This window comes from Anomaloglossus baeobatrachus, chromosome 5, assembly GCF_048569485.1.
Source record: "Anomaloglossus baeobatrachus isolate aAnoBae1 chromosome 5, aAnoBae1.hap1, whole genome shotgun sequence".
NCBI classification, from domain to species: Eukaryota; Metazoa; Chordata; class Amphibia; order Anura; family Aromobatidae; genus Anomaloglossus; species Anomaloglossus baeobatrachus.
Window position 1 is genome coordinate 526439433 of NC_134357.1, and position 24425 is coordinate 526463857.

Consider the following 24425-nt stretch of genomic DNA (forward strand, 5'->3'; position numbering starts at 1 on the left):
TTATTTCTTCTAAAAGTGAATAAATTTGGGTTAGAGCAACATTTTTAGGTAAAATTTAATTTTTGCTTTTTTTCATTCCACATTGCTTTTGTTCATGTGAAGCACCTGAAGGGTTAATAAACTTCTTGAATGTGGTTTTGAGTACTTTGGGGGGTGCAGTTTTTAGAATGGTGTCACTTTTGGGTATTTTCTGTCATCTAGGCCTATTGAAGTCACTTCAAATGTGATGTGGTCCCTAAAAAACTGGTTTTGTAAATTTTGATGTAAAAATGAGAAATTGCTGATAAACTTTGAACCCCTCTAACTTCCTAACAAAAAAAAATTTTGTTTCCAAAATTGTGCTGATGTAAAGTAGACATGTGGGAAATGTTATTTATTAACTATTTTGTGTCACAGAAATCTCTGGTTTAACGGTATAAAAATTCAAAAGTTGAAAATTGCTAAATTTTCAAAATTTTTGCCAATATTCAATTTTTTTCATAAATAAACGCAAAAAATATTGTCCTAAATTTGGTACTAACATGAAGTCCAATATGTGACGAAAAAACAATCTCAGAATCACCGGGATCCGTTGAAGCGTTCCAGAGTTATAACCTCATGAAGTGACACTGGTCAGAATTGCAAAATTTGGTCTGGTCATTAAGGTGAAAATTAGCTCCGTCACTAAAGGGTTAATCGTATGAATGTATACCTTACCATCATATAAAAGTAAACACCAGACAATAGACAGTGATTGAAAAATATCAAAAGGATAAAAATCAAATTTGAATATCTAGATTTTCTATATATGCAATAGCGTTATCATTTACAATATAGAAATCATTCTTGTCACCATGGTAGGATCTCAGGGGGCGCTCCTCAACAATGTGTTCGATAGTTTGACGATCTGCGCCACAGTCACAGGTCGGAGAGTCATATTTTCCCCACTTATACATAAAATCTGCACAGAAGTCAAAGTTTGTTCTGATACGATTTAGAGTAACCCATGTTTTCCTTGGTAGATTAAAGCCTGGTGGAGGGTTTTGTAAATTAGGGAACATTTGGGGATCACCATCTACTACAAGGGTGGGGAACCTTTTTACTGCCGGGGGCCATTTGGAATTTTCTACCAACCTTCGGGGGCCGCACCAAATTATCAACTTGAAAACGACCAGGCTATATTTGGTCAAACAATTAATTAACTCACCCCTACTGTGGTGGCAGGAGCTGCTTCTCTTTGGTGTGGCTGTGATGTTCGGTGATATTGATCATTTTGTTTCTCACAACTGCTTTTCCAGGTTTGTCTTGGTCTGGAGAGGCTGGGGGCACACACATCCCAGGAGAAGCTGGGGCATATACATCACAGAAGACACTGGGGTGCATATACATCACAGGAGACACTGAGGCATATACATCACAGGAAACATTGAGGCATATACATCCCAGGACAGGCTGGGGCGTATACATCACAGGAGGAGCGTATAGATCACAGGAGGGGTGTATACATCACAGGAGATGCTAAGCATGGACAGCACTAGTGGCGGGCACAGACAGCACTAGGCGGCGGCATAACGGACAGCGCTAGGCGGCACAACGGACAGCGCTAGGCGGCAGCACAGAGAGCGCTAGGCGGCAGCACAGAGCACTAGGTGGCAGCACAGAGAGCACTAGGTGGCAGCATGGACAGAACTAGGTGGCAGCACGAACAGCACTAGGCGGCATAACGGACAGCACTAGGCGGCACAACGGACAGCACTAGGCGGCAGCACAGAGAGCGCTAGGTGGCAGCACAGAGAGCGCTAGGTGGCAGCACAGAGAGCGCTAGTTGGCAGCACAGGGAGCACTAGGTGGCAGCACAGGGAGCACTAGGTGGCAGCACAAAGAGCAGTAGGTGGCAGCACAAAGAGCACTGTCAGTGACAGCACAGAGAGCACTAGGCGGCAGCACAGAGAGCACTAGGTGGCAGCACAAAGAGCACTAGGTGGCAGCACAAACAAACACTAGGTGGCAGCACAAAGAGCACTGACAGTGACAGCACTAAAAGGCAGCATGGAGAGCATTAGGTGACAGCACTAGGAGGCAGCAGGGAGAGCACGATGTGGCAGCACTGACAGCACTAGGAGGCTGCACAGATTACACAGCACTGAGGGGTTACACACAGTACTGGGGGGTACACAACACTTGGGGCTACACACAGTACTAGGGGGTACACAGCACTGGATGGGGGGGCAGCGATGGGTTGCATACTCACAGTACAAGGGGAGGAGGAGGAGTCACATAGCACAGGTCCGGGAGGCATGTACAGCAGGAAGGCATCTGCTGCACATCTTCTGCTGTGACTGGAGCACAGCGCGCTGTTTACCCCACCCTCAAGGTAAACCCTCAGCATGTGAGCACAGTCCTGGGTTCAGTCTAGAATGTATGGGCTGTAGTCAGGTCCCGAAAAGAGCCCGTACATTCTAGTACGGGCTGCAATCAGGATCTGTAAATAGCCCGTACATTCTAGCATTTACCCATAACGCACTGGGATTTTAAAGGGCCGGCGGCTGGCAAAAGCGCAATTGCCGCTCGAGCACTGGGGTAGCCTGGAATGTGCCCGGGGGCCGCATTAAATGTCATCGCGGGCCACATACGGCCGCGGGCCGGAGGTTCCCCACCCCTGATCTACTACATTGACCCAAAGTTCTCGCCATTTCTCCTCTAAATTGAAGTCTTGTTCATGCAAGGTGATTGCAGTTCGGATGGGTGGGTGTCTTGATTTCATTCGTTGTATTGTAACATCTCTGATACTTTGGTGTATTGGAAGTTTTTCATTATTCACTACTTTATTGTATTCTTTAAGTAGGAGCTTTGGTCTTCTTAGATTTGCGGGTGCGATATGACCCAGCACAGGTAACCAGTGAACAGGTGTAGGTCTAATAGCACCAGATATTATATGCAAAGAGTTGTTCAGCTGAGTGTCAATTAAGTTTACATGACAGCTATTTAACCATGGGCTGAACAAAATTGTGGGTAAACAACTTTGTTTGAAGCATGTGATGCTCGTTCAAACTCACCTATGGCAAGTAACAGTTGCAGAGACAGAACAGTTGAACCGCTCACCACAGTGGAAGTTAGCCTGATTAGTTCCTCCAGATAAGTATCCTCGGTCCCAGCACGGTTCACAGCAGCCAGCCATATATAGACAAGAAGCAAGCAGGGGAAGGATCCAGCTCAGACTCCAAGGATTTGAATAAAAGGCATTCCTTTATTTCAATTTGTTAAAAAGAATATATCCAAAAAAGTATAATGACACCGGCTGATAACACTGACAGATGGTAGATGATAAAAAAAAAATACGCGTTTCGGCGGTACGCCTTCATCAGCTCAAGTAACTAATGTGGGCAATATGAAAATCATACCTGAAACAAGATAAAAAGGGAGAAGTTGACTCAATCTTTGCATTGTGTGTCTGTGTGTGTCACACTAAGCATGGAGAACAGAAAGAAAAGAGAACTATCTAAGGACTTGAGAACCAAAATTTTTGAAAATTATCAACAATCTCAAGCTTACAAGTCCATCTCCAGAGATTTTGATGTTCCTTTGTCCACAAGGCACAACATAATCAAGAAGTTTACAACCCATGGCACTGTAGCTAATCTCACTGAACGTGGATGGCCAGAAAGAAAAAAATTGATGAAAGGTTGCAATGTAGGATAGTCTGGATGGTGGATAAGCCGCCCATCAAGTTCAAGTTCCCATCTGTGTCAGCGTGAAATATCCATCTAGATTCAAATTAAATGAAATGCTATGGCATGGCATGGTATTTTTATAAAGCACATCATTCTATTGTTCACTGAAAAAGATATGAGGCCTACAAAGAGGAGAGCACAGTACCTACAGTCAAATATGAGCCACCAGAAATGGATGGAAACAAAGAATTGGAGAATTCTAAAGTCGCAGCAATAAGTCCGGATCTAAATCCCTTTTAACACGTCACACTTTCTCCAGATTTCTGATTTGTTCAAAGTAGGGGAGAGTGAAGCCAGCGTTGATTGGCTGCACGGATTTCATGACATAACCGTGTCAGAGACCCGCAACACACATCCGTTTTTTTTTACGTGTGCGGTACGTATTTGCACGTAACGGAGACCCATGTTATTCAATGGTAGATGGCACACACACGTAAAATCACACGGAGCGTGTGTCCGTGTGGTAAGTACGTGTGTGCGCTTTTCCACACGGACGACATGTCCGTTTTTGGCCGGCAGCATGCAGGCACGGACCCGCTTTAGTCTATGGGTCCGTGCCTGCACGGACCGCACACGGAGTATGTCCGTGTTCAGCACGTATCGTCCGTGTCCGTTTTTAATCACAAAATCAGAAACACTTGTTACCAATCTATCAGGTCAATTGATGACAAACAACAACACCAGGATCTCATGATGAATGATTAACAACGTTAATTGGGTAAGAATGCGGACCTTTAAAAACGGACAGCACACGGACAGCACACGTACGTATTTTATGTCAATACGGACATTCCACACGCACACACGGCTCGCATACGCCATCACACGGATGCCATACATACCGGAGAAACGCTCCTAAAAAACGGAACATGGACCCGAAAAATGGACCGTGCGACACGTACGTTTTTTTTGTGGAAGTGTGTTTTAGGCCAGAGGCAGTGCTGACACATGTGCTAAACAGCGGTGCAGGTAAGTGTAGGTGTTATAATTTTACTAAGGGAAAATATGTAGTGAAAACAGGTTGCCTGATTAGTAGACAACACTGTTCATTAGTGATCCCTTTTTTCCAATTTTGATTTTTAGTTTCTTTTTTGTTGTGTGTTTTTTAGATACTCATAGTCACAGCATGCCACCTATTTGGTTTTTAATTATCGGGAGATGGATTACATCTTATGATATATATTCTATGACGAATACTATCTGGTATTTACCACTGCTTTATATGTCCTCTTATGTTTGCCCTTATTATTTTTAGATATTGACCTTTTTATGATTTTACATTTTCTCAGCTTCCCATTCAGACTCCTACAATATTGGATCTTCTCAGTGGAGATTATCTTATATAGACTATCTCCTGACTGATCCGTTAAAGATGGATAGGGACAGGGACAAGATGGTGGAGAGGATATTACACTTCACCCTAGAGATCCTCTTCTGGCTTACTGGAGAGGTGAGAGATTCTGATGACGTCACATAACATCATTCTTATCTATGGAAATAACAGATGGACAGAACTGGAGAGGTGAGGACTCTGGAAATGTCTGTAGTGAGATTTATTAATTTGTCTCTCCATAACCAGGATTACACAGTAGTGAAGAAGACCTCTAGTGAGCACTGTCAGGACCCTGTGTCTGAGGGATGGGGAAGACCCTTGAGCCCAATCATGGGGCCTCCACCTCACCCCCTGATACATGAAGACATCAATGAGCAGAAGATCCTAGAACTTATCTACAAGATGATTGAGCTGCTGACTGGAGAGGTGACACTGCTGGGAATGCTGGGACATTATATAGTAACGCTATGAAGGGATCAGTGAATGATAGTATCATTGTATGTGTCAGGTTCCTATAAGGTGTCAGGATGTGTCCATCTATTTCTCCATGGAGGAGTGGGAGTATTTAGAAGGACACAAAGATCTGTACAAGGATGTCATGATGGAGGATCCCCAGCCCCTCACGTCACCAGGTAATAGACATGACTAAATACACACGGCCTATAATTATCTGTATGTAAAGAAGAATTCAGTCCCTGTATGTGTTTCCTCCAGTTCTTTCCAGTGAGAGGACAACGCCAGAGAGATGTCCTCGTCTTCTTCCACCGGATTGCAAACAAGAAGATCCCATTGTTCCTCAGGATCATCAGGTAGATGGAGAGAAGGTGTCATGAAATCTTCCTATGATGTGTAGACGGCTGTGAAGGGCTTGTGCTCAGTCTTGTTTTATCCACAAGTATTATATGTTTTGTACTTGTGTAATGACTTCTTGTGTGACTTCTCCATCTGTCTGTGACTTTTACAATATTTGTTATATTTGTTTCAGGGTGAAGAGCTGACCCATATTAATATTACAGAGATATATGTGAGGGGTGATGAATGTTGTAAAGAGGAGATTCCTACAGATAACCTATCAGGTGAGTAGTGGCCACTAAATTCAGAGACGTCACAGATTCTTTTCAGTCACTGGCTGGTACCATTTCGTATTAATTGTTATGAGCTCTCTGGTCTTTCAGATGTCTTCTCTTTAGATTTACCCCTTCCAAAATACTAAATAAAAATGAATTAAGATATGATATTGCTACAGACGATAACATAAGGCTGTAAAAATACAGCTGAACTATGCCAATTGAGGGAAGAAGAACTTGTGGTGGATAAACTGACCAAAATGAGTTGTTTTAACAACCTCTAAAGCAAAAGTTTGGGCAATCACAATATGAAAAAGTCCTTTAGAAAACATTACATAATATCTTTGAGCTTAGATTTTATTTAAGTAACAATTATCAGTTAACTACGGTATGTATACTACCGTGTTTCCCCGAAAATAAGACCTCCCCCGAAAATAAGACCTCCCAGGAGTTTTCAGGGAAGCTTTAATATAAGACATTCCCTGAAAATAAGACCTAGCCGCGGTCAATAATGAAGTGTCATGCAGCGGTGAAAGAGTTAAAGACACTGCAGGACACTTCATTATAGATAGCGGGCACCCCCAGAAGAGAGAAGACAATAGAAAGAAGATCCCCGATCATACTCACCAGACGCCGGAGCAGGTGAGCGCATCAAGGTCCTACGGCAGAACACACACACACACACACCAGATCGCATCCACACACTCACAACATCCAGCGATATCGCTTGCTTCTTGGCAGCGATACTGTGCGTGCAGTGATCTTCCAGGACCTGCCGAGGATCACATGGCCAGAATCATGTGGTATCTCTGGATGTTGTGAGTGTGTGCGCGCGTATGTGCGATATCGTGAGTGAGTGTGTGTGTGTGTGTGTGTGTGGGTGGGTGTGTGAATGTATACAATCAGATCTGTGAGTGTCAGCAGGAGGCAGAGGAGCACGGCGTGCAGCACAGCTGCTGGGACCGCCCACAGGAGGCCACAGGGAGAAGTGTGTGTGTGTGTGTGTGTGTTTGCTGTCTGATGTGTGACTGTTCTGATGTGTGACTGTTCTGATGTGTGAGTGTCGGCCAGACTCAGGGGAGCACAGCTGCAGGGAGATCACAGAGATGTGTGTGTTTGTGTGTGTGAGATCTGATCTTGGCCAGATGCAGGAGAGGCATGCAGCGTACATGCTGGGAGATCACAAGAGGATCTGGGAGCCACACAGACGCCCTGGGCTGGTAAGTATGACGGTCCTGGGGGGTCCTGCTTTTTGTGGGGGGTAAACTTACCTCCAACCATGTCTCCTCGAGAATAAGACATCCCCTGAAAACAAGACCTAGCGCTTTTTTCAGGGCAAAAAAAAATATAAAAGACAGTGTCTTATTTTCGGGGAAACAGGGTACTAACTATAACTGCAAACAATACAATGTTCTGAAGACTAAACAGAAGACCACTCCATCAGAACCTCGCAGAATTGTTACAACAGCTACTTTTAGAGTTTGGATCATTTACAGCGGTTAATATTTTTTGTGTCTGGTATCTAACAGCAATCTTGACTAATTTGGGGACCACAAACTGCGGTTCTGCCTTACATTGTTTAGAGTGTAGGTTTGGGGATTCTAGTCCCCAGTCTAAATGCACCGAAGTGTCACATAGAGGTCCTGTGTCGAGTAAGTTCTTGGCGTTACGTAGAATGGATAAATTTAGATACTGAAATATTGTTAATAAGCCTGTCACTTCTCTGTAACTAGCATAGGGAATATTCCTCTTATTCAGTGCAGCCGTATAATGGCCAAGAAATCTCCTATCCTTGAGAGATGAAAGAACCTGAGGTTCAGTGTTCGCTGTTCATACCAAGCACAAACTTTACAAAAAAAACAGAGTTTGGGTGCTTTATGTATGCAATCCACTTGCTCGAGTATCGCTGTGCTCAGGTACACTCGGTGCTCAGCCCAGTGCGAGCCGCCTGCAGTGCTTGGACGGCTCACACCGGGGGTAACAATAGTGTGATTTGATGTAGTGTGCACCAAACAAAAAAAAAGGAAAAATCTCGCCACCAGAAGTGATCTGCTTATGGCTGGCTGCATGTGGGCGGCGGAGACCCAAACTGCCCAATTAGTGACTTCCATTGGGGTTCAGGTCAAGTTCGGGTCAAAAATCGAACCACAGCTTCTCTGCTGCTGATCTTGCAGATCTTGTTATGCTCAGCTGTATATAACCCCACCCACACCACTGACTGGCAACTTTTTGTCTACAGTGTATATTGACAGAAAGTTGCTTATAAGTGGTGTCAGTGTGGTAGGACCAGGAGGCATGAGATACCTAGTCCTGTAGTGATAATGTCCTGCTGATAAAACACAGATTTTATTGGAACACAAACAGCGTAGTAAGACACACATCTTTGGCATTAGGGTCTCTGCTCTTACATTATGCTCTTCTCAGATTACATAGCATAAACATGGCAAGAGATTCCTTTTAACAGAGATGCTTTCTTTTTTTCCCCTGTATGACAATGTCCAATCATAAAAAAGGCACCATAATAGTATGGGAGGAGGGAAGTGGGAAAGCAAACACCTCCTGTGAAGCTCAGTATCATCTTTTCCACTATGATATGGTAAAACTGGTTTGCCTAAACTTACAGTTGAGATCTCCATCTCCTTGTCATTACAAGTGCCGAGAGAGAAGACAAGATTTATGCTGTCACGTCATTACATACTGTTCAAAGCTTGGTATCTGTACCAGGCGTGTGACATATACTGCTCCCATGCTGCAGCTCTCATGTCCCAGCCCTGTCATAATGTAATCACATGCATGACAGCACTGAGATAGCAGAGGGTCCTTCCCAAATAATGTTTTATGTTTACCCTGAGTATCGGGCATTATTCAGGTACAATATGTAATGATGTTACAGCACAACTCTTCACACTATCAGTGCTTGTAAAGTCATTAAGCAACAGTAGTCATGAGATCTAAGTGATAAGGTTAAACACATCAGTATTACCAGATCACACTGAAAATGTTGGTTTTGAATTTGTTCTCCTATATGATGCTACTTCCTTTTAATTGGGCAATTTTATACAGATGAAACAGTTTAGTTAACGAGGAAAGTGGAATGTTATATACCCTAAATTTTACAATCTTTTATCTCCGCAACAGAATGGAAAAATTAAAAAAAGAAATTTATATTTTATTCTGCTCTTAACTTTAACCACTTCATCATTAGGTAACAAGTTTCACAAGAAAAAATTGGTGAACGTTCTCTATGTAGTCTAAGTTTTGAATTATTACATATCTTGTACTCATGTATTTGTCCTGCTTTCAAACAAATATAATTTTGTTGTCCTATGATTAATATGAAATGTCTTAACGCAATTAACAACACTACCTCACATTACATACAGACATACTAGAAAGTGGTTGTACCATTGAAATTGTTCCAGAAAATGAAGTATTTCTTCCTGAAAATTAGTGCAATTACACATTTTTTGTTAAACACTTGTTTATTTCCTTTGTGTGTATTGGAACATCACAAAAAACCTGAGAAAAAAAAGTCAAATTGCACATAATTCCACATAAAAACCCCAAAACGGGTCAGACAAAATTGTTGGCATGCTCAACTGAATATTTGGTTGCACGCACTGGAATAAATAACTGCAATCAATTGCTTCCTATAACCATCAACAAGCTTCTTTCACCTCTTAACTGGAATTTTGAACCTCAAAACATCTTTGAGTCTCCACCATATTTGACTGTAGGTACTGTATTTTTTTTTTGTAGGCCTCATTGCATTTTCGGGAAAACCATAGAATGATGTGTTTAACCAAAAAAGTCAATTTTGATCTCATCTGTCCATAAGTCTTTCCCAGAAGGATTTTGGCTTATGTTTGTGTATTTTGACAAATGCAGTATAGCATTATGTCTCTATTTCAGTAGTGGGTCGTCCAAGGGTTTCCTGTCATAGCGCTGACACTGATACACCCTGAGCCTGCAGTACAGTTTGAATTTTTTTGGAACTTGATAGGGAATGCTTATCCACCATCTAGACTATCTTGCTTTGCAACTTTTCATCAGGGTTTTCTCTACTGTCCATGTCCAGGGTCCAGTAAGTTTAGCTACAGTGCCATGGGTTGTAAACTTCTTGATTATGCTGCGCACCATGTACAAAGGAGCATCAAGATCTCTGGAGATGGACTTATAACCTTAGGATTGTTGATATTTTTCAACAATTTTGGTTCGCAAGACCTCAAACAGTTCTCTTTTCCTCTTTGTGTTCTCCATGTTTAGTGTGACACACAGATACATATTGCAAAGATTGAGTCAAGTTCAACTTGAAACTCCCTTTTTATCTTGTTTCTAGTGTGATTTTTATATTGCCCACACCTGTTAGATGCTACAGGTGATCTTCAAGAGCATCACATGCTTGAAACAAAGTTGTTTAATCACAATTTTGGAAAGGTGACAACAATGTTGTCTAGCTCACTCTTGGGTTTTTGTGTGAAATTATGTCCAATATGCCTTTTTTCCCTCTGATTTTTTTTTTTTTGTGGAAACAAACGTGTATAAACAAACTTTGTGTAGTTGCAATAATTTCCAGTGAGAAATACTTCATTTTTAGGACCAGTTTCAAGTTCCAACATTTTTTCCCATGATTGTAGTGTTTAAGCAGAAAGCTTTTTGTCACATACTGTATGTTTCTACCTTCTATTTTATTTAAATTTCACATGTTGCACTGCAATTTGCATGGAAATGTTCATATAGAAATATTATAACATATTAATATTTTTATCTTATATGAAAACTGTTTTATTCTTTGCAGATGATTGTACCAGAAGGTTAAGTGGAGGTGTGATGGCTTCAGATTTTAAAGCAAACGATCATGGTATCACACAAGATGCATATGAAGAGCATGTCAGAATCCCAGATGTACCATCAGCTCATCATAGCAAAGATCTATTACCTGATCCTTCTCAACATGTCCTAACTTGTGATTCATTACAGACAGTTAAGACAAATAAAAGTAACAGAGGTGATGTTAAACATGAAAGACCTCACAAAGAGGAATATCCATTGGCTTTTGTAAACTGTGGAAAATATTATGTAGCTGAATCAAATCCTGAACAGGAGAACAGTTGCACAGAAACAAATGAATTTTCATATTCAGAATGTTTTACAAGAAAACTAGTTGGTTTTGAGCATCAAAAAAGTCACACGGGCGATAAACCTTATTCATGTTCTGAATGTGGGAAATGTTTTACAGAGAAATCACATCTTATTGCGCACGAGAGAAGTCACAATATGGAGAAGCTGTTCCCATGTTTAGAATGTGGAGCATGTTTTAATCGTCAATCAAAACTTATTAGACATGAAAGAAGTCACAGCGGGGAGAAGCCATTTTTATGCTTAGAATGTGGGAAAGGTTTTTCTCAGAAATCAACTCTTATTGACCATGAAAAAACTCACACGGGGGAGAAGCCATTTTCTTGTTCAGAATGTGGGAAATGTTGGAAAAAGAAGTCAGATCTTGTTATACATCAGAGAGTACACACAGGAGAGAAACCGTTCTCATGCTCCGAATGTGGGAAGTGTTTTAACCAAAAATCTCATCTTGCTATACATCAGAAAAGTCACACAGGAGAAAAGCCATTTTCATGTTTAGAATGTGGGAAATGCTTTTCTCAGAAATCAAAGGTTATTGTCCACCAAAAAACTCACACATCAGAGAAGCCATTTTCCTGTTCAGAATGTGGGAAATATTTCAAACATAAGTATAGTCTTGTTACACATCGGAGAATTCACACAGGGGAGAAGCCATTCTCCTGTGCAGAATGCGGGAAATGTTTTAAACAAAAATCGGTTCTTGATATGCATCAGACAAGTCACACTGGAGATAGGCCTTTTTCATGCTCAGAATGTGGGAAATGTTTTTCACGGAAATCCTATCTTATTGATCATCAAAAAACTCATACAGGAGAGAAGCCATTTCCATGCTCAGAATGTGGCAAATGTTTTTCTCGAAAATCAAATCTCTTTGATCATCAAAAAATTCACACAGGGGAGAAGCCATTTCCATGTTTAGAATGTGGGAAATTGTTTCAACAGAAATCAGGTCTTATTACACATCAGAAAATTCACACAGGAGAGAAGCCATTCTCCTGTGCAGAATGTGGGAAGCGTTTTAACCAAAAATCATATCTTGCTAAGCATCAGAGAAGTCACAGCGGGGAGAAACCATTTTCATGTTTAGACTGTGGGAAATGTTTTTCTCAGAGATCAAATCTTGCTGACCATCAAAAAACTCACACAGGGGAGAAGCCATTTTCATGTTTAGAATGTGGGAAATGTTGTAAAAAGAAGTCAGATCTTATTATACATCAGAGAATTCACACAGGGGAGAAGCCGTACTCATGCACAGAATGTGGAAAATGTTTTGCTCGAAAATCAAATCTAGTTGATCATCAAAAAATTCACACAGGGGAGAGACCATTTTAATATTCAGAATGTGTGAAATGTTTCATAAATAAGTTTGATCTTGTTACACATCAGATAATTAATACAGGGGAGAAGCCTTGCTCATGCGCAAAATCTTGGAAGTGTTTGAACTAAAAATCAGTTGTTGCTAGGCATCAGCAAATTCAAACAATAGAGGCAACAGGACACAGCTTATCAACAATGTAGTGCAACTAATATGTGAAATAAAAAATAATTTTCATTAACCTAATAAAGAATACACATAAATGCTGTGCACAATCTAAAATTATATTAAAAGATTATTCTTAAGTCGTGTCTTGACCAGGGCACAGATTTCCCATCCTTGTTGCTACTGGGTGGGCTCTCCTTCTTGTGTGACAGTTCAGGTTAGTTTTCTTCTGCTGAGCTTATGCTATTGTGAAACTTTAACTGTCATTCTGTCATTGCTTGTTCTGTAGGCTACATTGTTATCACAATATTTGCTTATAGAGATGACAGTGCCTTTGAACAAGGGAGCAGTAATTAGGAAAACTGATTTGGAAAAGGTAGATGCTGGGGGCTGGTAATGTTGCAGGACTGAGTGCAGAAGCTTTAGGGTATGTTCACACAGGGCTTTTTTGGGAAGTTTTTGCGGTGTTTTATAGCTGCAAATTTGCCTTGGTTTTACTGTCCCAGCAAAGACTATGAGATTTCTGAAATCTCATGAACACACACACAAACACCTGCAGATTTTTTGCTGACTTTTGTCAAATACCAGCATTTTTCTGCAGATTTCAAAGAATGAGCATGTCAATTCTTTGCAGTGTTTTTGCAACTTTTTTGATTGATACAACCCATTTTGTAGAAAAAAACGCACCAGAAACTCATCAAAAACGCCACTTAAAAAAGCACCAAAAACGCAGATGACTCAAATGAGATTTCCTGCCACAAGATCAGGTTTTGGTCAAGAAAAAAAACTTACCAAAAAAGCCCTGTGTGAACATAGCCTTAGAACTGAGAGGAATGGGGCAGGAGGTGAGCAATTAGCTCTTGTTTAGTAATCAACAGGCTAGAGAAAAGGTATCTTGTTATACTGTATAATTTTTTTTTTACTTGATGACTTTTTAATACATATTATGGTTGTCAGGGCAGGGAGGACTGGTAGGCCCAGGAGGTGGATCCACTGGACCATGCACCCCACCGGAGGGCAGGGTACACGGCAGCCGGAGCACTGGCGAGGCAGGGACAGGTATAACCAGGTCACCAGGGTCACGGAGTTCTTTAAGACGGTACAGAATGCTGGTACAGGTAACAGGACACGGTACAAGGGGACCTGAGGATCTAGCTCAAAAGACAAGGCTTCAAGACACGTTGATCAGGCCCTGCCCACATGGAAAGGCAAGTCTTATATACCCAGCACAGCCCTATGTCATTTCCTGCTTCAGGTGTGCTGGACCTAAAAGACCAGGAGAGTGGGCGCGGCCTGGTCCTATACAGAGGCATTAGTCAGAGTCCTGAGACCAGGAACAGAACACAGGAGAGCACAAGCGGGGGCGGTAGCCATGACCGGTGGACACGTGGACAGGATCAGTGGTCACGGAGCGGTGGTGCGATGCAGGTACAACTGGATCAGTGGGTACGGAGCGGTGGTGCGATGCAGGTACGACTGGGTCAATGGGTAAGGAGCGGTGCTGAGGTATCGGGAGCGTGACAGTACCCCCCCTCTAAGCCCCCCCCCCCTCCGTGCACAGTACCCCAGGGGCACCCCGGATCGAGTCACCGGACCAGGACCCAACGCAAAGGCGGGGAAGGACCGCTGACCCCGTGCCGTCTTCTTGGCCGCACGACGCTTAGCCGACGATCTACCAGTAGTGGCAACGGGAAGCGGAGGACAGACAGAAGTAGGACTGGGGTCGTGGACGACCGGATCGGGCGTCTCGGACCGGGTACAGGACATTGTCTCATCCTCAGTAGCCGGTGACATCGAAGTCTCAATAGCCAGGGACGGTGGAGCGACGCTAGACTGCATCGTTTCTTCTTCAGGGTCCGGTGGTACCAAGGACTCAGGCGACAGGAGTTGTGGTACGACGCTGAACTGCGTCGTCTCCTCTTCTTGTTCTGGTGGCACCACAGGTACAAGAGACAGGAGTTGTGGTACGACGCTGGACTGCGTCGTTTCCTCTTCTTGTTCTGGTGGCACCACAGGTACAAGAGACAGGAGTTGTGGTACGACGCTGGACTGCGTCGTCACTTCTTCCTCCTGTTGTGACATGACAGGCCCAGGTGACAGGGACCGAGGAACAGGTTGTAGACAGGTATCCTGGCACAACGGACTCCAACGAGTGATTGCGCCAGAGCGCCAACTGATGTCAGGGTCATGGAGTTGTAGCCAGGGAAGACCCAGCAGGAGCGCGGGAGTCATTCTCGGGATGACGTACAAAGCAATAGTCTCAGTGTGCAGGGCACCAACACAGAGTCTCACGGGTTCGGTGGTGTACTGGATGGGTTCGTATAGTGGTTTTCCGTCCACGGAGGCGAACCAAAGGGGTTTAGCAAGCGGGATGACCGGTATTCGATAACGGTCCACTGTCGCTTGTAGAATGAAATTACTCGCTGCTCCCGAATCAATGTGAGCCTCTGCCGCTAACTGGGTCTTCACGGTCGTGACCTGGACGGTCTGTGTAACCGGAACTGAAGGGATTCCGGTACCAAGGGTGGCGGTTCCCACCATCCCTTGGACTTGGGGTCTACCTGGTCTCTCCGGGCAAGAACGAAGCAGATGTGTACCGCTTCCGCAATAGAAACACAGGCCCCGGGCAAGTCGCTCTGCTCGGCGTTGTTCAGCTTGGCTCAGTCGGTCGATTTGCATGAGTTCGGAAGCGGAATCGCAGTACGGCAATGGCGGGGGAACGGTAGACATCTGCGGAAGGGAGATGTGACGGATTGGTCGTTTCTCCCGGGATACTTCCTTGGTTCGCTCTTGAAAACGGAGATCAATCCGGGTAGCTAGTGATACCAAAGCATCCAAGGTACGGGGAACATCACGACCGGCTAATTCGTCCTTGATGCGACCGGAGAGCCCCTCCCAGAAGGTGGCAGTCAATGCCTCGTTGTTCCAGCCTAGCTCGGAGGCAAGCGTGCAGAACTGAATGGCGTACTGGCCAACCGTTAGGGTCCCTTGGCGAAGCCGGAGGAGCGAGGAGGTAACCGCGGTAGTGCGTCCCGGTTCATCAAAGGTACTTCGGAAAGCCTGAAGGAATTCCCGGATGTCGGTCGTTACCGGATCCTCATTCTCCCACAACGGATTTATCCAGGCCAGAGCTTCGCCTTCTAGGTGTGACATTAGAAATGCCACTTTTGCTTGGTCTGAAACAAACAGGTGCAGGAGCAGCTGGAAATGCAGAGAGCACTGGTTCAAGAAGCCTCTGCAGGTCTTGGGATCTCCCGCATAGCGAGGCGGTGCAGCAAGGTGGAGATGCGAGGCCGAGGAGACAACGGGTTCGGACGTAGTCGCTGTACGCTGTGAAGATGAGGTCGAGGCGGCAGTCTGTAACGTATACAAGCGGCTGTCCACAGACGTCAGGAAATTCAATATACGGGTTGAGGTTTCTCTCTGTCGCACCAGTTCCTGGCGCAGTTCAGCCAGTTCAGACGTCTGTGCTCCAGCGGAATCCATGGCCTGATCAATCTGTCAGGGCAGGGAGGACTGGTAGGCCCAGGAGGTGGATCCACTGGACCATGCACCCCACCGGAGGGCAGGGTACACGGCAGCCGGAGCACTGGCGAGGCAGGGACAGGTATAACCAGGTCACCAGGGTCACGGAGTTCTTTAAGACGGTACAGAATGCTGGTATGTCGCGGGCGGGGAGGAGGGTGTCAGCACACCGCGCTCACCCCTTCTGCTCGGGTCCGGCAGCTGCTCAGTGGTGGCTCGAGCGGTGGGCCGGATCCCGGGGTTTCTCGAGCGACACTCCTCGCCCGTGAGTGAAAGGGGGGGTGTTTGTCGGGTGTGGGGATTGTTATAGTTCGTGACGCCACCCACGGTTGTGGTGATTGCACCACCGCTGCTCAGTGTGGGGGTCCCGGGGATGGTGATGCGGAGCAGCCAGGTGTTGTGTTGCCCCTCCGTGGGTAGGGGTTGGTGATCCCGGGGCCCAGTGAAGAGATGTAGAGTGTAGGGCCTGGAGGGCGCAGGGACGCGGGGGCAGCGCTGTGCCTTGCGGCACTGTGGTACTCACTCAGCCTGAGACTTGGACACAGTTTGTACGGTAAACCAAACGGCTGGTAGGACGGTCCCACAGACGGCTGCACCTGCACTCCCGGTAGGTGACGGTGATGTCTCTCTTCCTTGCACCTGTGTTGACTGATGGTAGCGGTGGATTCCCTCCGGTTACCCGCTCCCCGACTGCAATCTGGGCCGGAGGAGCTCTACACTTTGCCCGCAGGCGCTGGCCCTGGGGAAACTGGTGCCCTGGCGGTGGCGGTGTCTCCCCTGTAATGGTCGGGCTGTTGCCGTCAATCGGGACTTGGTTGCTGGGGGATCTACGTCCCCTTCACTGACGGATTCGGCAAATTTGGCGACTCCTAGCCTTGCCGGGGTCCGAGAGGCCCCTGCCCTGGTGCTGACTGTCCTTCGGAACACTGCTCCAGACCACCGGGCACACAGCCAACGGGGTCCTTCCAGGAACTTCCAAACGGTCCCCCTCCAGACAGTCACCGCCGTCGCTGACCTTGCTGTTCTGGCCCTACACAAAGCTGGGCTCTCAGGCGTTGCACACTCTCTGCTCTGTCACCTCTTCTTGCTTTCCTCCTTTACTCCTTTTCTTTCCTCCACTTTCACTTCTTGGTTGTTTACTCTAGCCCTTCACTGGACTTCACTCTTCCCCTGCCCGGGGCTATCTGCCTGGTTTTCCCGCCTCCAGAGTTGTGAGCTCCTCGGTGGGCGGAGCCAACCGCCTGGCCCACCCCCTGGTGTGCATCAACAGACTCCTGGAGGAAGGCAACAAGGATTTCTGGTTAGCAGATGTGCCTACCTGGAGTGTGGGGTGTGGTGGTGTTGTGACCTGTGTCCCCTGGCTTGCCCAGGGCGACACATTCCCCCTTAGCAAAATGCAGACCGTCCGCGGGCTGCCGTCCTACACCGGTTTTATTTTTCTGTAAAAAGGGGATAACAGGGTTAAACAACATGCATAACATTTTTAATAACTTCTTCCCAAGACGGGAGGCACATTTACTTTTAACGTTGCAACGGTATACGGTTACGGTTTCCGCTCTCTCCCACCCAAGTAACCTGGCCCTGATGCTGCCCCTAAAACCCAGGCAGCACCCCTTGACCCACAGTCCAGCACACGGTACCCGAGCGGGATCTGTCCTTCCCTCCAGAGGGTAGCCACCGGTTCCTTTGGTGGCTGGGCCCTGGCCTTCTCTGCTCAGGGCCCTCCCTCCAACCTGCCTCTCCGGAGGCGGCATTGCGGAAAACGGTAACGGTACCCAACATATTTACAAGCCACTAACGTTTGTGGTTGCCCTGCAGAGTTCACGGGCTTGTCCATGGATAGTTCCCATGCATAAACTTTTAACGGTCCCCACGGGGACAACGGTGCCGGCTCCAGCCGGTTGCAAATCAACAAACAAATCAGGTTACTTCTTCGGTGTAATCATTTTCATTATTGGCAAAACTTTCAAACTTTTAAACTTTTTCAAACAAACAACCACTCCTTCACATTTGCGGACCCCTTTTACTCATAGAACGGTCTCCCTGTACCTAAGTGGGGGTCTACCTAGGTTGGAACGGGTGGACCTTCGGAGCCCGGTGTCAGTGTTGCTAGACAGTGGGGTAGAGGGAACAATCGGTTCCTCCTCCCTGCTATAGTGTGGGGCAGGCGGAGGTATAGGGGGGCTGGGTACAGGTTCATCCCTGGGCACTGGCACTGGTTCTGGCTCACGGTTAACCGCTTCCACTACTTCTTCATCCACGGGTTGTGGGAACAGTATCACTGGAAGTATCACCGCGCCGTTCTGTGTAGGCCAGTTTGCTGGGAAGTCACCCATTACAGTGTGGATTACCTCTGCTGCCTTCTCCACGGGTGAAGGAACCGGTACTTCAGCCTCTGCCTTCAACGCTGGGGGGCATTTTTTTAGATGGTCCCGGGAAACAGTGGCCAGGGTGCCCCCTTGGTCACGACTGATCTGGTAGGTCTTCCCATCTTCCCATGCTGTGGGTTGTATGACGTAAGGGACCTGCTCCCACTGATCATCCAGCTTGTGGGCTTTTCTCTTCCGTTTCAGCACCACATCTCCTGGCTGGAAAGGACCTGCGGGCGCCTTCTGATTGAACCGGTGCTCTTGCTGTTCTCGACTTCGACCGAGGTTTTTCTCCACATACTCCTGGATTTGCCGGTACTGTGCCCTCCTCCGACTTTCCCACTCTGCCGTTGAAGGGAGTGCTTCTGGGGCCTCCAACCCCATCTCCAGATCCACCGGCAGGCGGCCAGGCCAAGCCCTCATCAGATACGCTGGGGTGCACTTCGTCGAGCTGGACGGGATATTATTGTACATGTCGACCAAGTCGGGCAACTTTTCCGGCCACATGTTCCGTTCTTCCAGCGGCAGCGTCTTGAGGAGCCCCAGGACCAAGTGATTCATTTTCTCGCACATGCCGTTGGTTTGGGCGTGGTACGGAGTGGTCCGGATCTTCTTGCAGCCGTACAACTGGCAGAATTCGTGAAACACTTCTGCTTCAAAAGCCGGACCTTGGTCTGTCAGCACCTTCTCGGGGTACCCATGGGGTCGGCAGAAATAAGCCTGGAACGCTCGAGCAGCGGTTCGACCAGTTAGGTCCTTAACGGGGACTACCACCATAAATCTTGAGTAGTGGTCTACCATGGTCAATGCGTAGGTGTACCCACTTCGGCTAGGGGTGAGCTTGACATGGTCCAGGGCGACCAGTTCCAGCGGCTGATGGGTAACGATGGGATGTAATGGTGCCCTCTGGCTAGTCTCGTCCTTTCTCCTCAGTGTACAAGGACCGCACTCTCGGCACCAGGCTTCGACCGATTCCCGCATCCCACTCCAATAGAACCGCTCCCTCAACAGCATCTCCAGCTTCTTCCACCCGAAGTGGCCAGCACCATCATGGTACGCCCGCAGGACAGTAGCAACCTCAGCTTGAGGAACGATCAACTGGCATATTTTCTCATGGGTCTTTGGGTTGATCAGCTCACGGCACAGCCTCCCTTGGTGTAGGTAGAGCCGTTTTCGTTCTTTCCACAAGCGTTGGGCTTCGGCTGGAGCGCTAGGGTCCATTCCCATGGCGCCTTGTTCCACCAGAGTCTTGACAAGGCGGACAGCCGGCGCTTGGTCCTGGGCGTCCTGCCACTCTTGACTGGGCCGCGGGTCCAGATCCACCCTTTGCTGACATATTTTGCTGACATACTTGTACCTTCTCAGGAGGCGGCTGGTGAAACGCAGGCAACTCAATCTCCTGGAGGTCGTCATCCTCGCACCCCTCTTCTGACAAATGGGGCATCCGGGAGAGTGCATCTGCATTGATGTTGACACGACCAGCGCGGTACTTTATGGTGAAATCATAGTTGGCTAACCGGGCTACCCACCGCTGCTCCAGCGCGCCCAACTTGGCCGTGTTCAAGTGAGTCAGCGGATTGAACAAATTTTCATAGAAGAAAAGGGGTATAATGTGTTGTGAATATACATGTCAGGCAAAAACATCATCTGCCTATAGTAAAACCCCCTTGATAGGATCTGATTATGGAAGGAAACATTCCAGTCTAACTGCAAAATTATGTGAAACACACAAAGGAATGATTAATCCAATTTTATTCATGAAATGTACATACAAATTAAAAACAGGAGTGCACACACATACTCCTGATTAGTAATACTCATCACTTATGAGGACATTGTAACCTCACTAACGTGGGGACCAAGACCGGATAAAAGTATATCCACTATGCTTAGGTGAGTAAACGGCAAATTGCCAATCACAATACCCCTAGGTTATCCCCAAGCATAGAGAGTGACTCCCTCAACCTAACTCTGATATCGGATAATGCAGTACTAACCCGGAGTGCACGATGCACGATCGGGTCACATATATGTTATAGGTACATACCGAAGGTCGGAGTAGGTAGGGGAGCCGGTCCAGAGTCCACGCCCGACGCGCGTTTCGGATACCTTTTTCAGGGGCACCGCACGCTGTTGTGGACTCCTTTCCCCCTCCCCTAAATACCCCGTTGCCTCCAGGTGATGTCCATCTCACCGTCCGCCGTGCGCACGCGCCCACCGCGTCATGGGAGGATCGTATGCAGACCGGCGGTCAGCGGCGGCCCAAGTGTGCATGCGTTGGAGAAAATTCTCCGGTGACGTCATTGACGCATGCGCATGGCCGCCTAAGATGCCGCCGGGTGCATACACCCAAGACTCTCGTCTGGACGGCGCGCTAGGAGGGACAAGAAGGACATCACGGACAGGCGGACCAAAGTGACAGATGTATTACGTACTGCACATGATGTTGGTAACATAAAGGGCAAGCGTACCTTCTCCACATATATAGCTGTAGACTGTACATATGGCATATTATAAGTATCTGTGCACCAATCACATCAACGCGATGCATCCATAGTTAGACAGCCGTATAGCAACTCATATAAGGAGTACATGCCGGTTCGGCTACAAGTCATAGTCACATCAGGGGTACATCCAAACGGTTAAACCATATACAAATCATATCTCAACCACCTGAGCACATATACGTTCGGATGGACCCATGAATATGATACCATGTGACAAAGATTATCTTAAAAAAGGCCTGCACAGTCTCACAATACTCAAAGGAGACATCATATTGACGGATCAGTGCATTCACACATATCGTCCATACACGCGGACGTGACCACATTCGGGAGCCCCCAGACACAGCCAGAAGTCCCGAGGTGGTCACTACCACGTCAAGGTACGAGGCAGAAGAGGCCATGCATCCCAAATGTGTTGTAAATCCACATCCAGAATGGGAACATATCCACCTATTCCTGCATGTGGGCGTGACCAACGCCGGCGCCCCCGGCCAAAGCCAAGAAGCACCACCGTGGACACGCCCACATACATCCAACCAAACATCATCCACCATAGCATCACAAATGTCACCCAAACACATCAAATGCACATTTAGTAATTATGTGTGGCTAAGCGACATCGCAAAAACCACACTGGGAGTAAAGCTGGTAATGTCCAAAAAAGTGCTTCATGAGGCGGCAGTCAGGTCTTTCCATCCTTATCCTTGATTCCAAGATCACATCTCATCACAAGGAGGACACACGAGAAGGGGAGGGGGGAAAAACAACGGGGAGTCCACAATTCCTCAGATGAACAATTACTGGAATTAAAACAACATGCAATTAAAAAGCAGCACGACAAACAGACGATAATGCATCACAATCGTCCTTAGGACGAAAAACAGAGAAGCTTAGCTCTTATGCTCTTATGCAAACTATATGGCAAAGGTTCCCCTTCCAGGGGATCTAAGTATTCAAGAATGGGGCAAAACTAAGCTGTTCATTCAACCCTGCCGGAGCAAGGGTCCCCAGGGAGAAGATCCACCTACTTTCCAATCTCAAGAGGGCCGTCTTGAGGTCACCTCCACGGATCCCACCGCCGACGAGGTCTATCCCCACCACCTCCAGTCCACCAGGATCACAATTGTGGTGGACCTTAAAGTGTCTGGGGAGAGTCCTCAACAGCGATAGGTCCGTAACGGTAGGTGCCCTCAAGATGTCGCGAACATGCTCGCGTATACGAGTGCGGAATTGTCTTGTGGTCAGGCCCACATACACTAAATCACAGGGGCACTTAGCATAATATATTACGTGCGTGCTACTGCACGAAATATACTTCTTAATCCGGTAACATTGTTTACCATCTGCCGAGGTGAAATCCTTGCCCCTAATGATGTTGCCCGACCTACATGTAATGCAATCACCACATGTGAAGCTTCCCATCCATATACAAATCATATCTCAACCACCTGAGCACATATACGTTCGGATGGACCCATGAATATGATACCATGTGACAAAGATTATCTTAAAAAAGGCCTGCACAGTCTCACAATACTCAAAGGAGACATCATATATATAGCTGTAGACTGTACATATGGCATATTATAAGTATCTGTGCACCAATCACATCAACGCGATGCATCCATAGTTAGACAGCCGTATAGCAACTCATATAAGGAGTACATGCCGGTTCGGCTACAAGTCATAGTCACATCAGGGGTACATCCAAACGGTTAAACCATATACAAATCATATCTCAACCACCTGAGCACATATACGTTCGGATGGACCCATGAATATGATACCATGTGACAAAGATTATCTTAAAAAAGGCCTGCACAGTCTCACAATACTCAAAGGAGACATCATATTGACGGATCAGTGCATTCACACATATCGTCCATACACGCGGACGTGACCACAATCGGGAGCCCCCAGACACAGCCAGAAGTCCCGAGGTGGTCACTACCACGTCAAGGTACGAGGCAGAAGAGGCCATGCATCCCAAATGTGTTGTAAATCCACATCCAGAATGGGAACATATCCACCTATTCCTGCATGTGGGCGTGACCAACGCCGGCGCCCCCGGCCAAAGCCAAGAAGCACCACCGTGGACACGCCCACATACATCCAACCAAACATCATCCACCATAGCATCACAAATGTCACCCAAACACATCAAATGCACATTTAGTAATTATGTGTGGCTAAGCGACATCGCAAAAACCACACTGGGAGTAAAGCTGGTAATGTCCAAAAAAGTGCTTCATGAGGCGGCAGTCAGGTCTTTCCATCCTTATCCTTGATTCCAAGATCACATCTCATCACAAGGAGGACACACGAGAAGGGGAGGGGGGAAAAACAACGGGGAGTCCACAATTCCTCAGATGAACAATTACTGGAATTAAAACAACATGCAATTAAAAAGCAGCACGACAAACAGACGATAATGCATCACAATCGTCCTTAGGACAAAAAACAGAGAAGCTTAGCTCTTATGCTCTTATGCAAACTATATGGCAAAGGTTCCCCTTCCAGGGGATCTAAGTATTCAAGAATGGGGCAAAACTAAGCTGTTCATTCAACCCTGCCGGAGCAAGGGTCCCCAGGGAGAAGATCCACCTACTTTCCAATCTCAAGAGGGCCGTCTTGAGGTCACCTCCACGGATCCCACCGCCGACGAGGTCTATCCCCACCACCTCCAGTCCACCAGGATCACAATTGTGGTGGACCTTAAAGTGTCTGGGGAGAGTCCTCAACAGCGATAGGTCCGTAACGGTAGGTGCCCTCAAGATGTCGCGAACATGCTCGCGTATACGGGAGAGGGGGTACGGCATCCGCGGAATTAAACAAGGGTATATAAGAGCCAAACAAACACCCAGAGAACAACTTTTATATGGGCGCAACATAAGACCATTGGATGGTGGTGTGAATCAGACTCGATTTATCTCCACTTACAATGGTCAGTGGAGACGGATCGGGGATGCACTATCCAGACACTGGTCTGTGTTACAGACGGATGCTGTCCTGGCTAATGACCTGCCGGGGGCACCGCTGCTAACCTCAAGGAGGGGTAGGAGCTTGCGGGACCTCCTGGTAGATAGCCATTATGTGACCAAGACATCTGGGGGCCTTTTTGGACATAATGTCCCAAGGATGGGAAGCTTCACATGTGGTGATTGCATTACATGTAGGTCGGGCAACATCATTAGGGGCAAGGATTTCACCTCGGCAGATGGTAAACAATGTTACCGGATTAAGAAGTATATTTCGTGCAGTAGCACGCACGTAATATATTATGCTAAGTGCCCCT

General features: G+C 46.6%; 1 protein-coding gene across 1 annotated transcript in view; it reads left to right on the forward strand.

Moving 5' to 3' along the window:
- The window catches only part of LOC142312096 (uncharacterized), a 104513-nt gene extending 91672 nt beyond the window's left edge, over window positions 1-12841 (forward strand). The window contains exon 13 of the mRNA XM_075350975.1: window positions 11509-12841. Within this exon, the coding sequence (XP_075207090.1) occupies window positions 11509-12581 (1073 nt within the window). The 3' untranslated portion in view covers window positions 12582-12841. The remainder of the gene's footprint in view (window positions 1-11508) is intronic.
- The last annotated feature ends 11584 nt before the right edge of the window (window positions 12842-24425 follow it).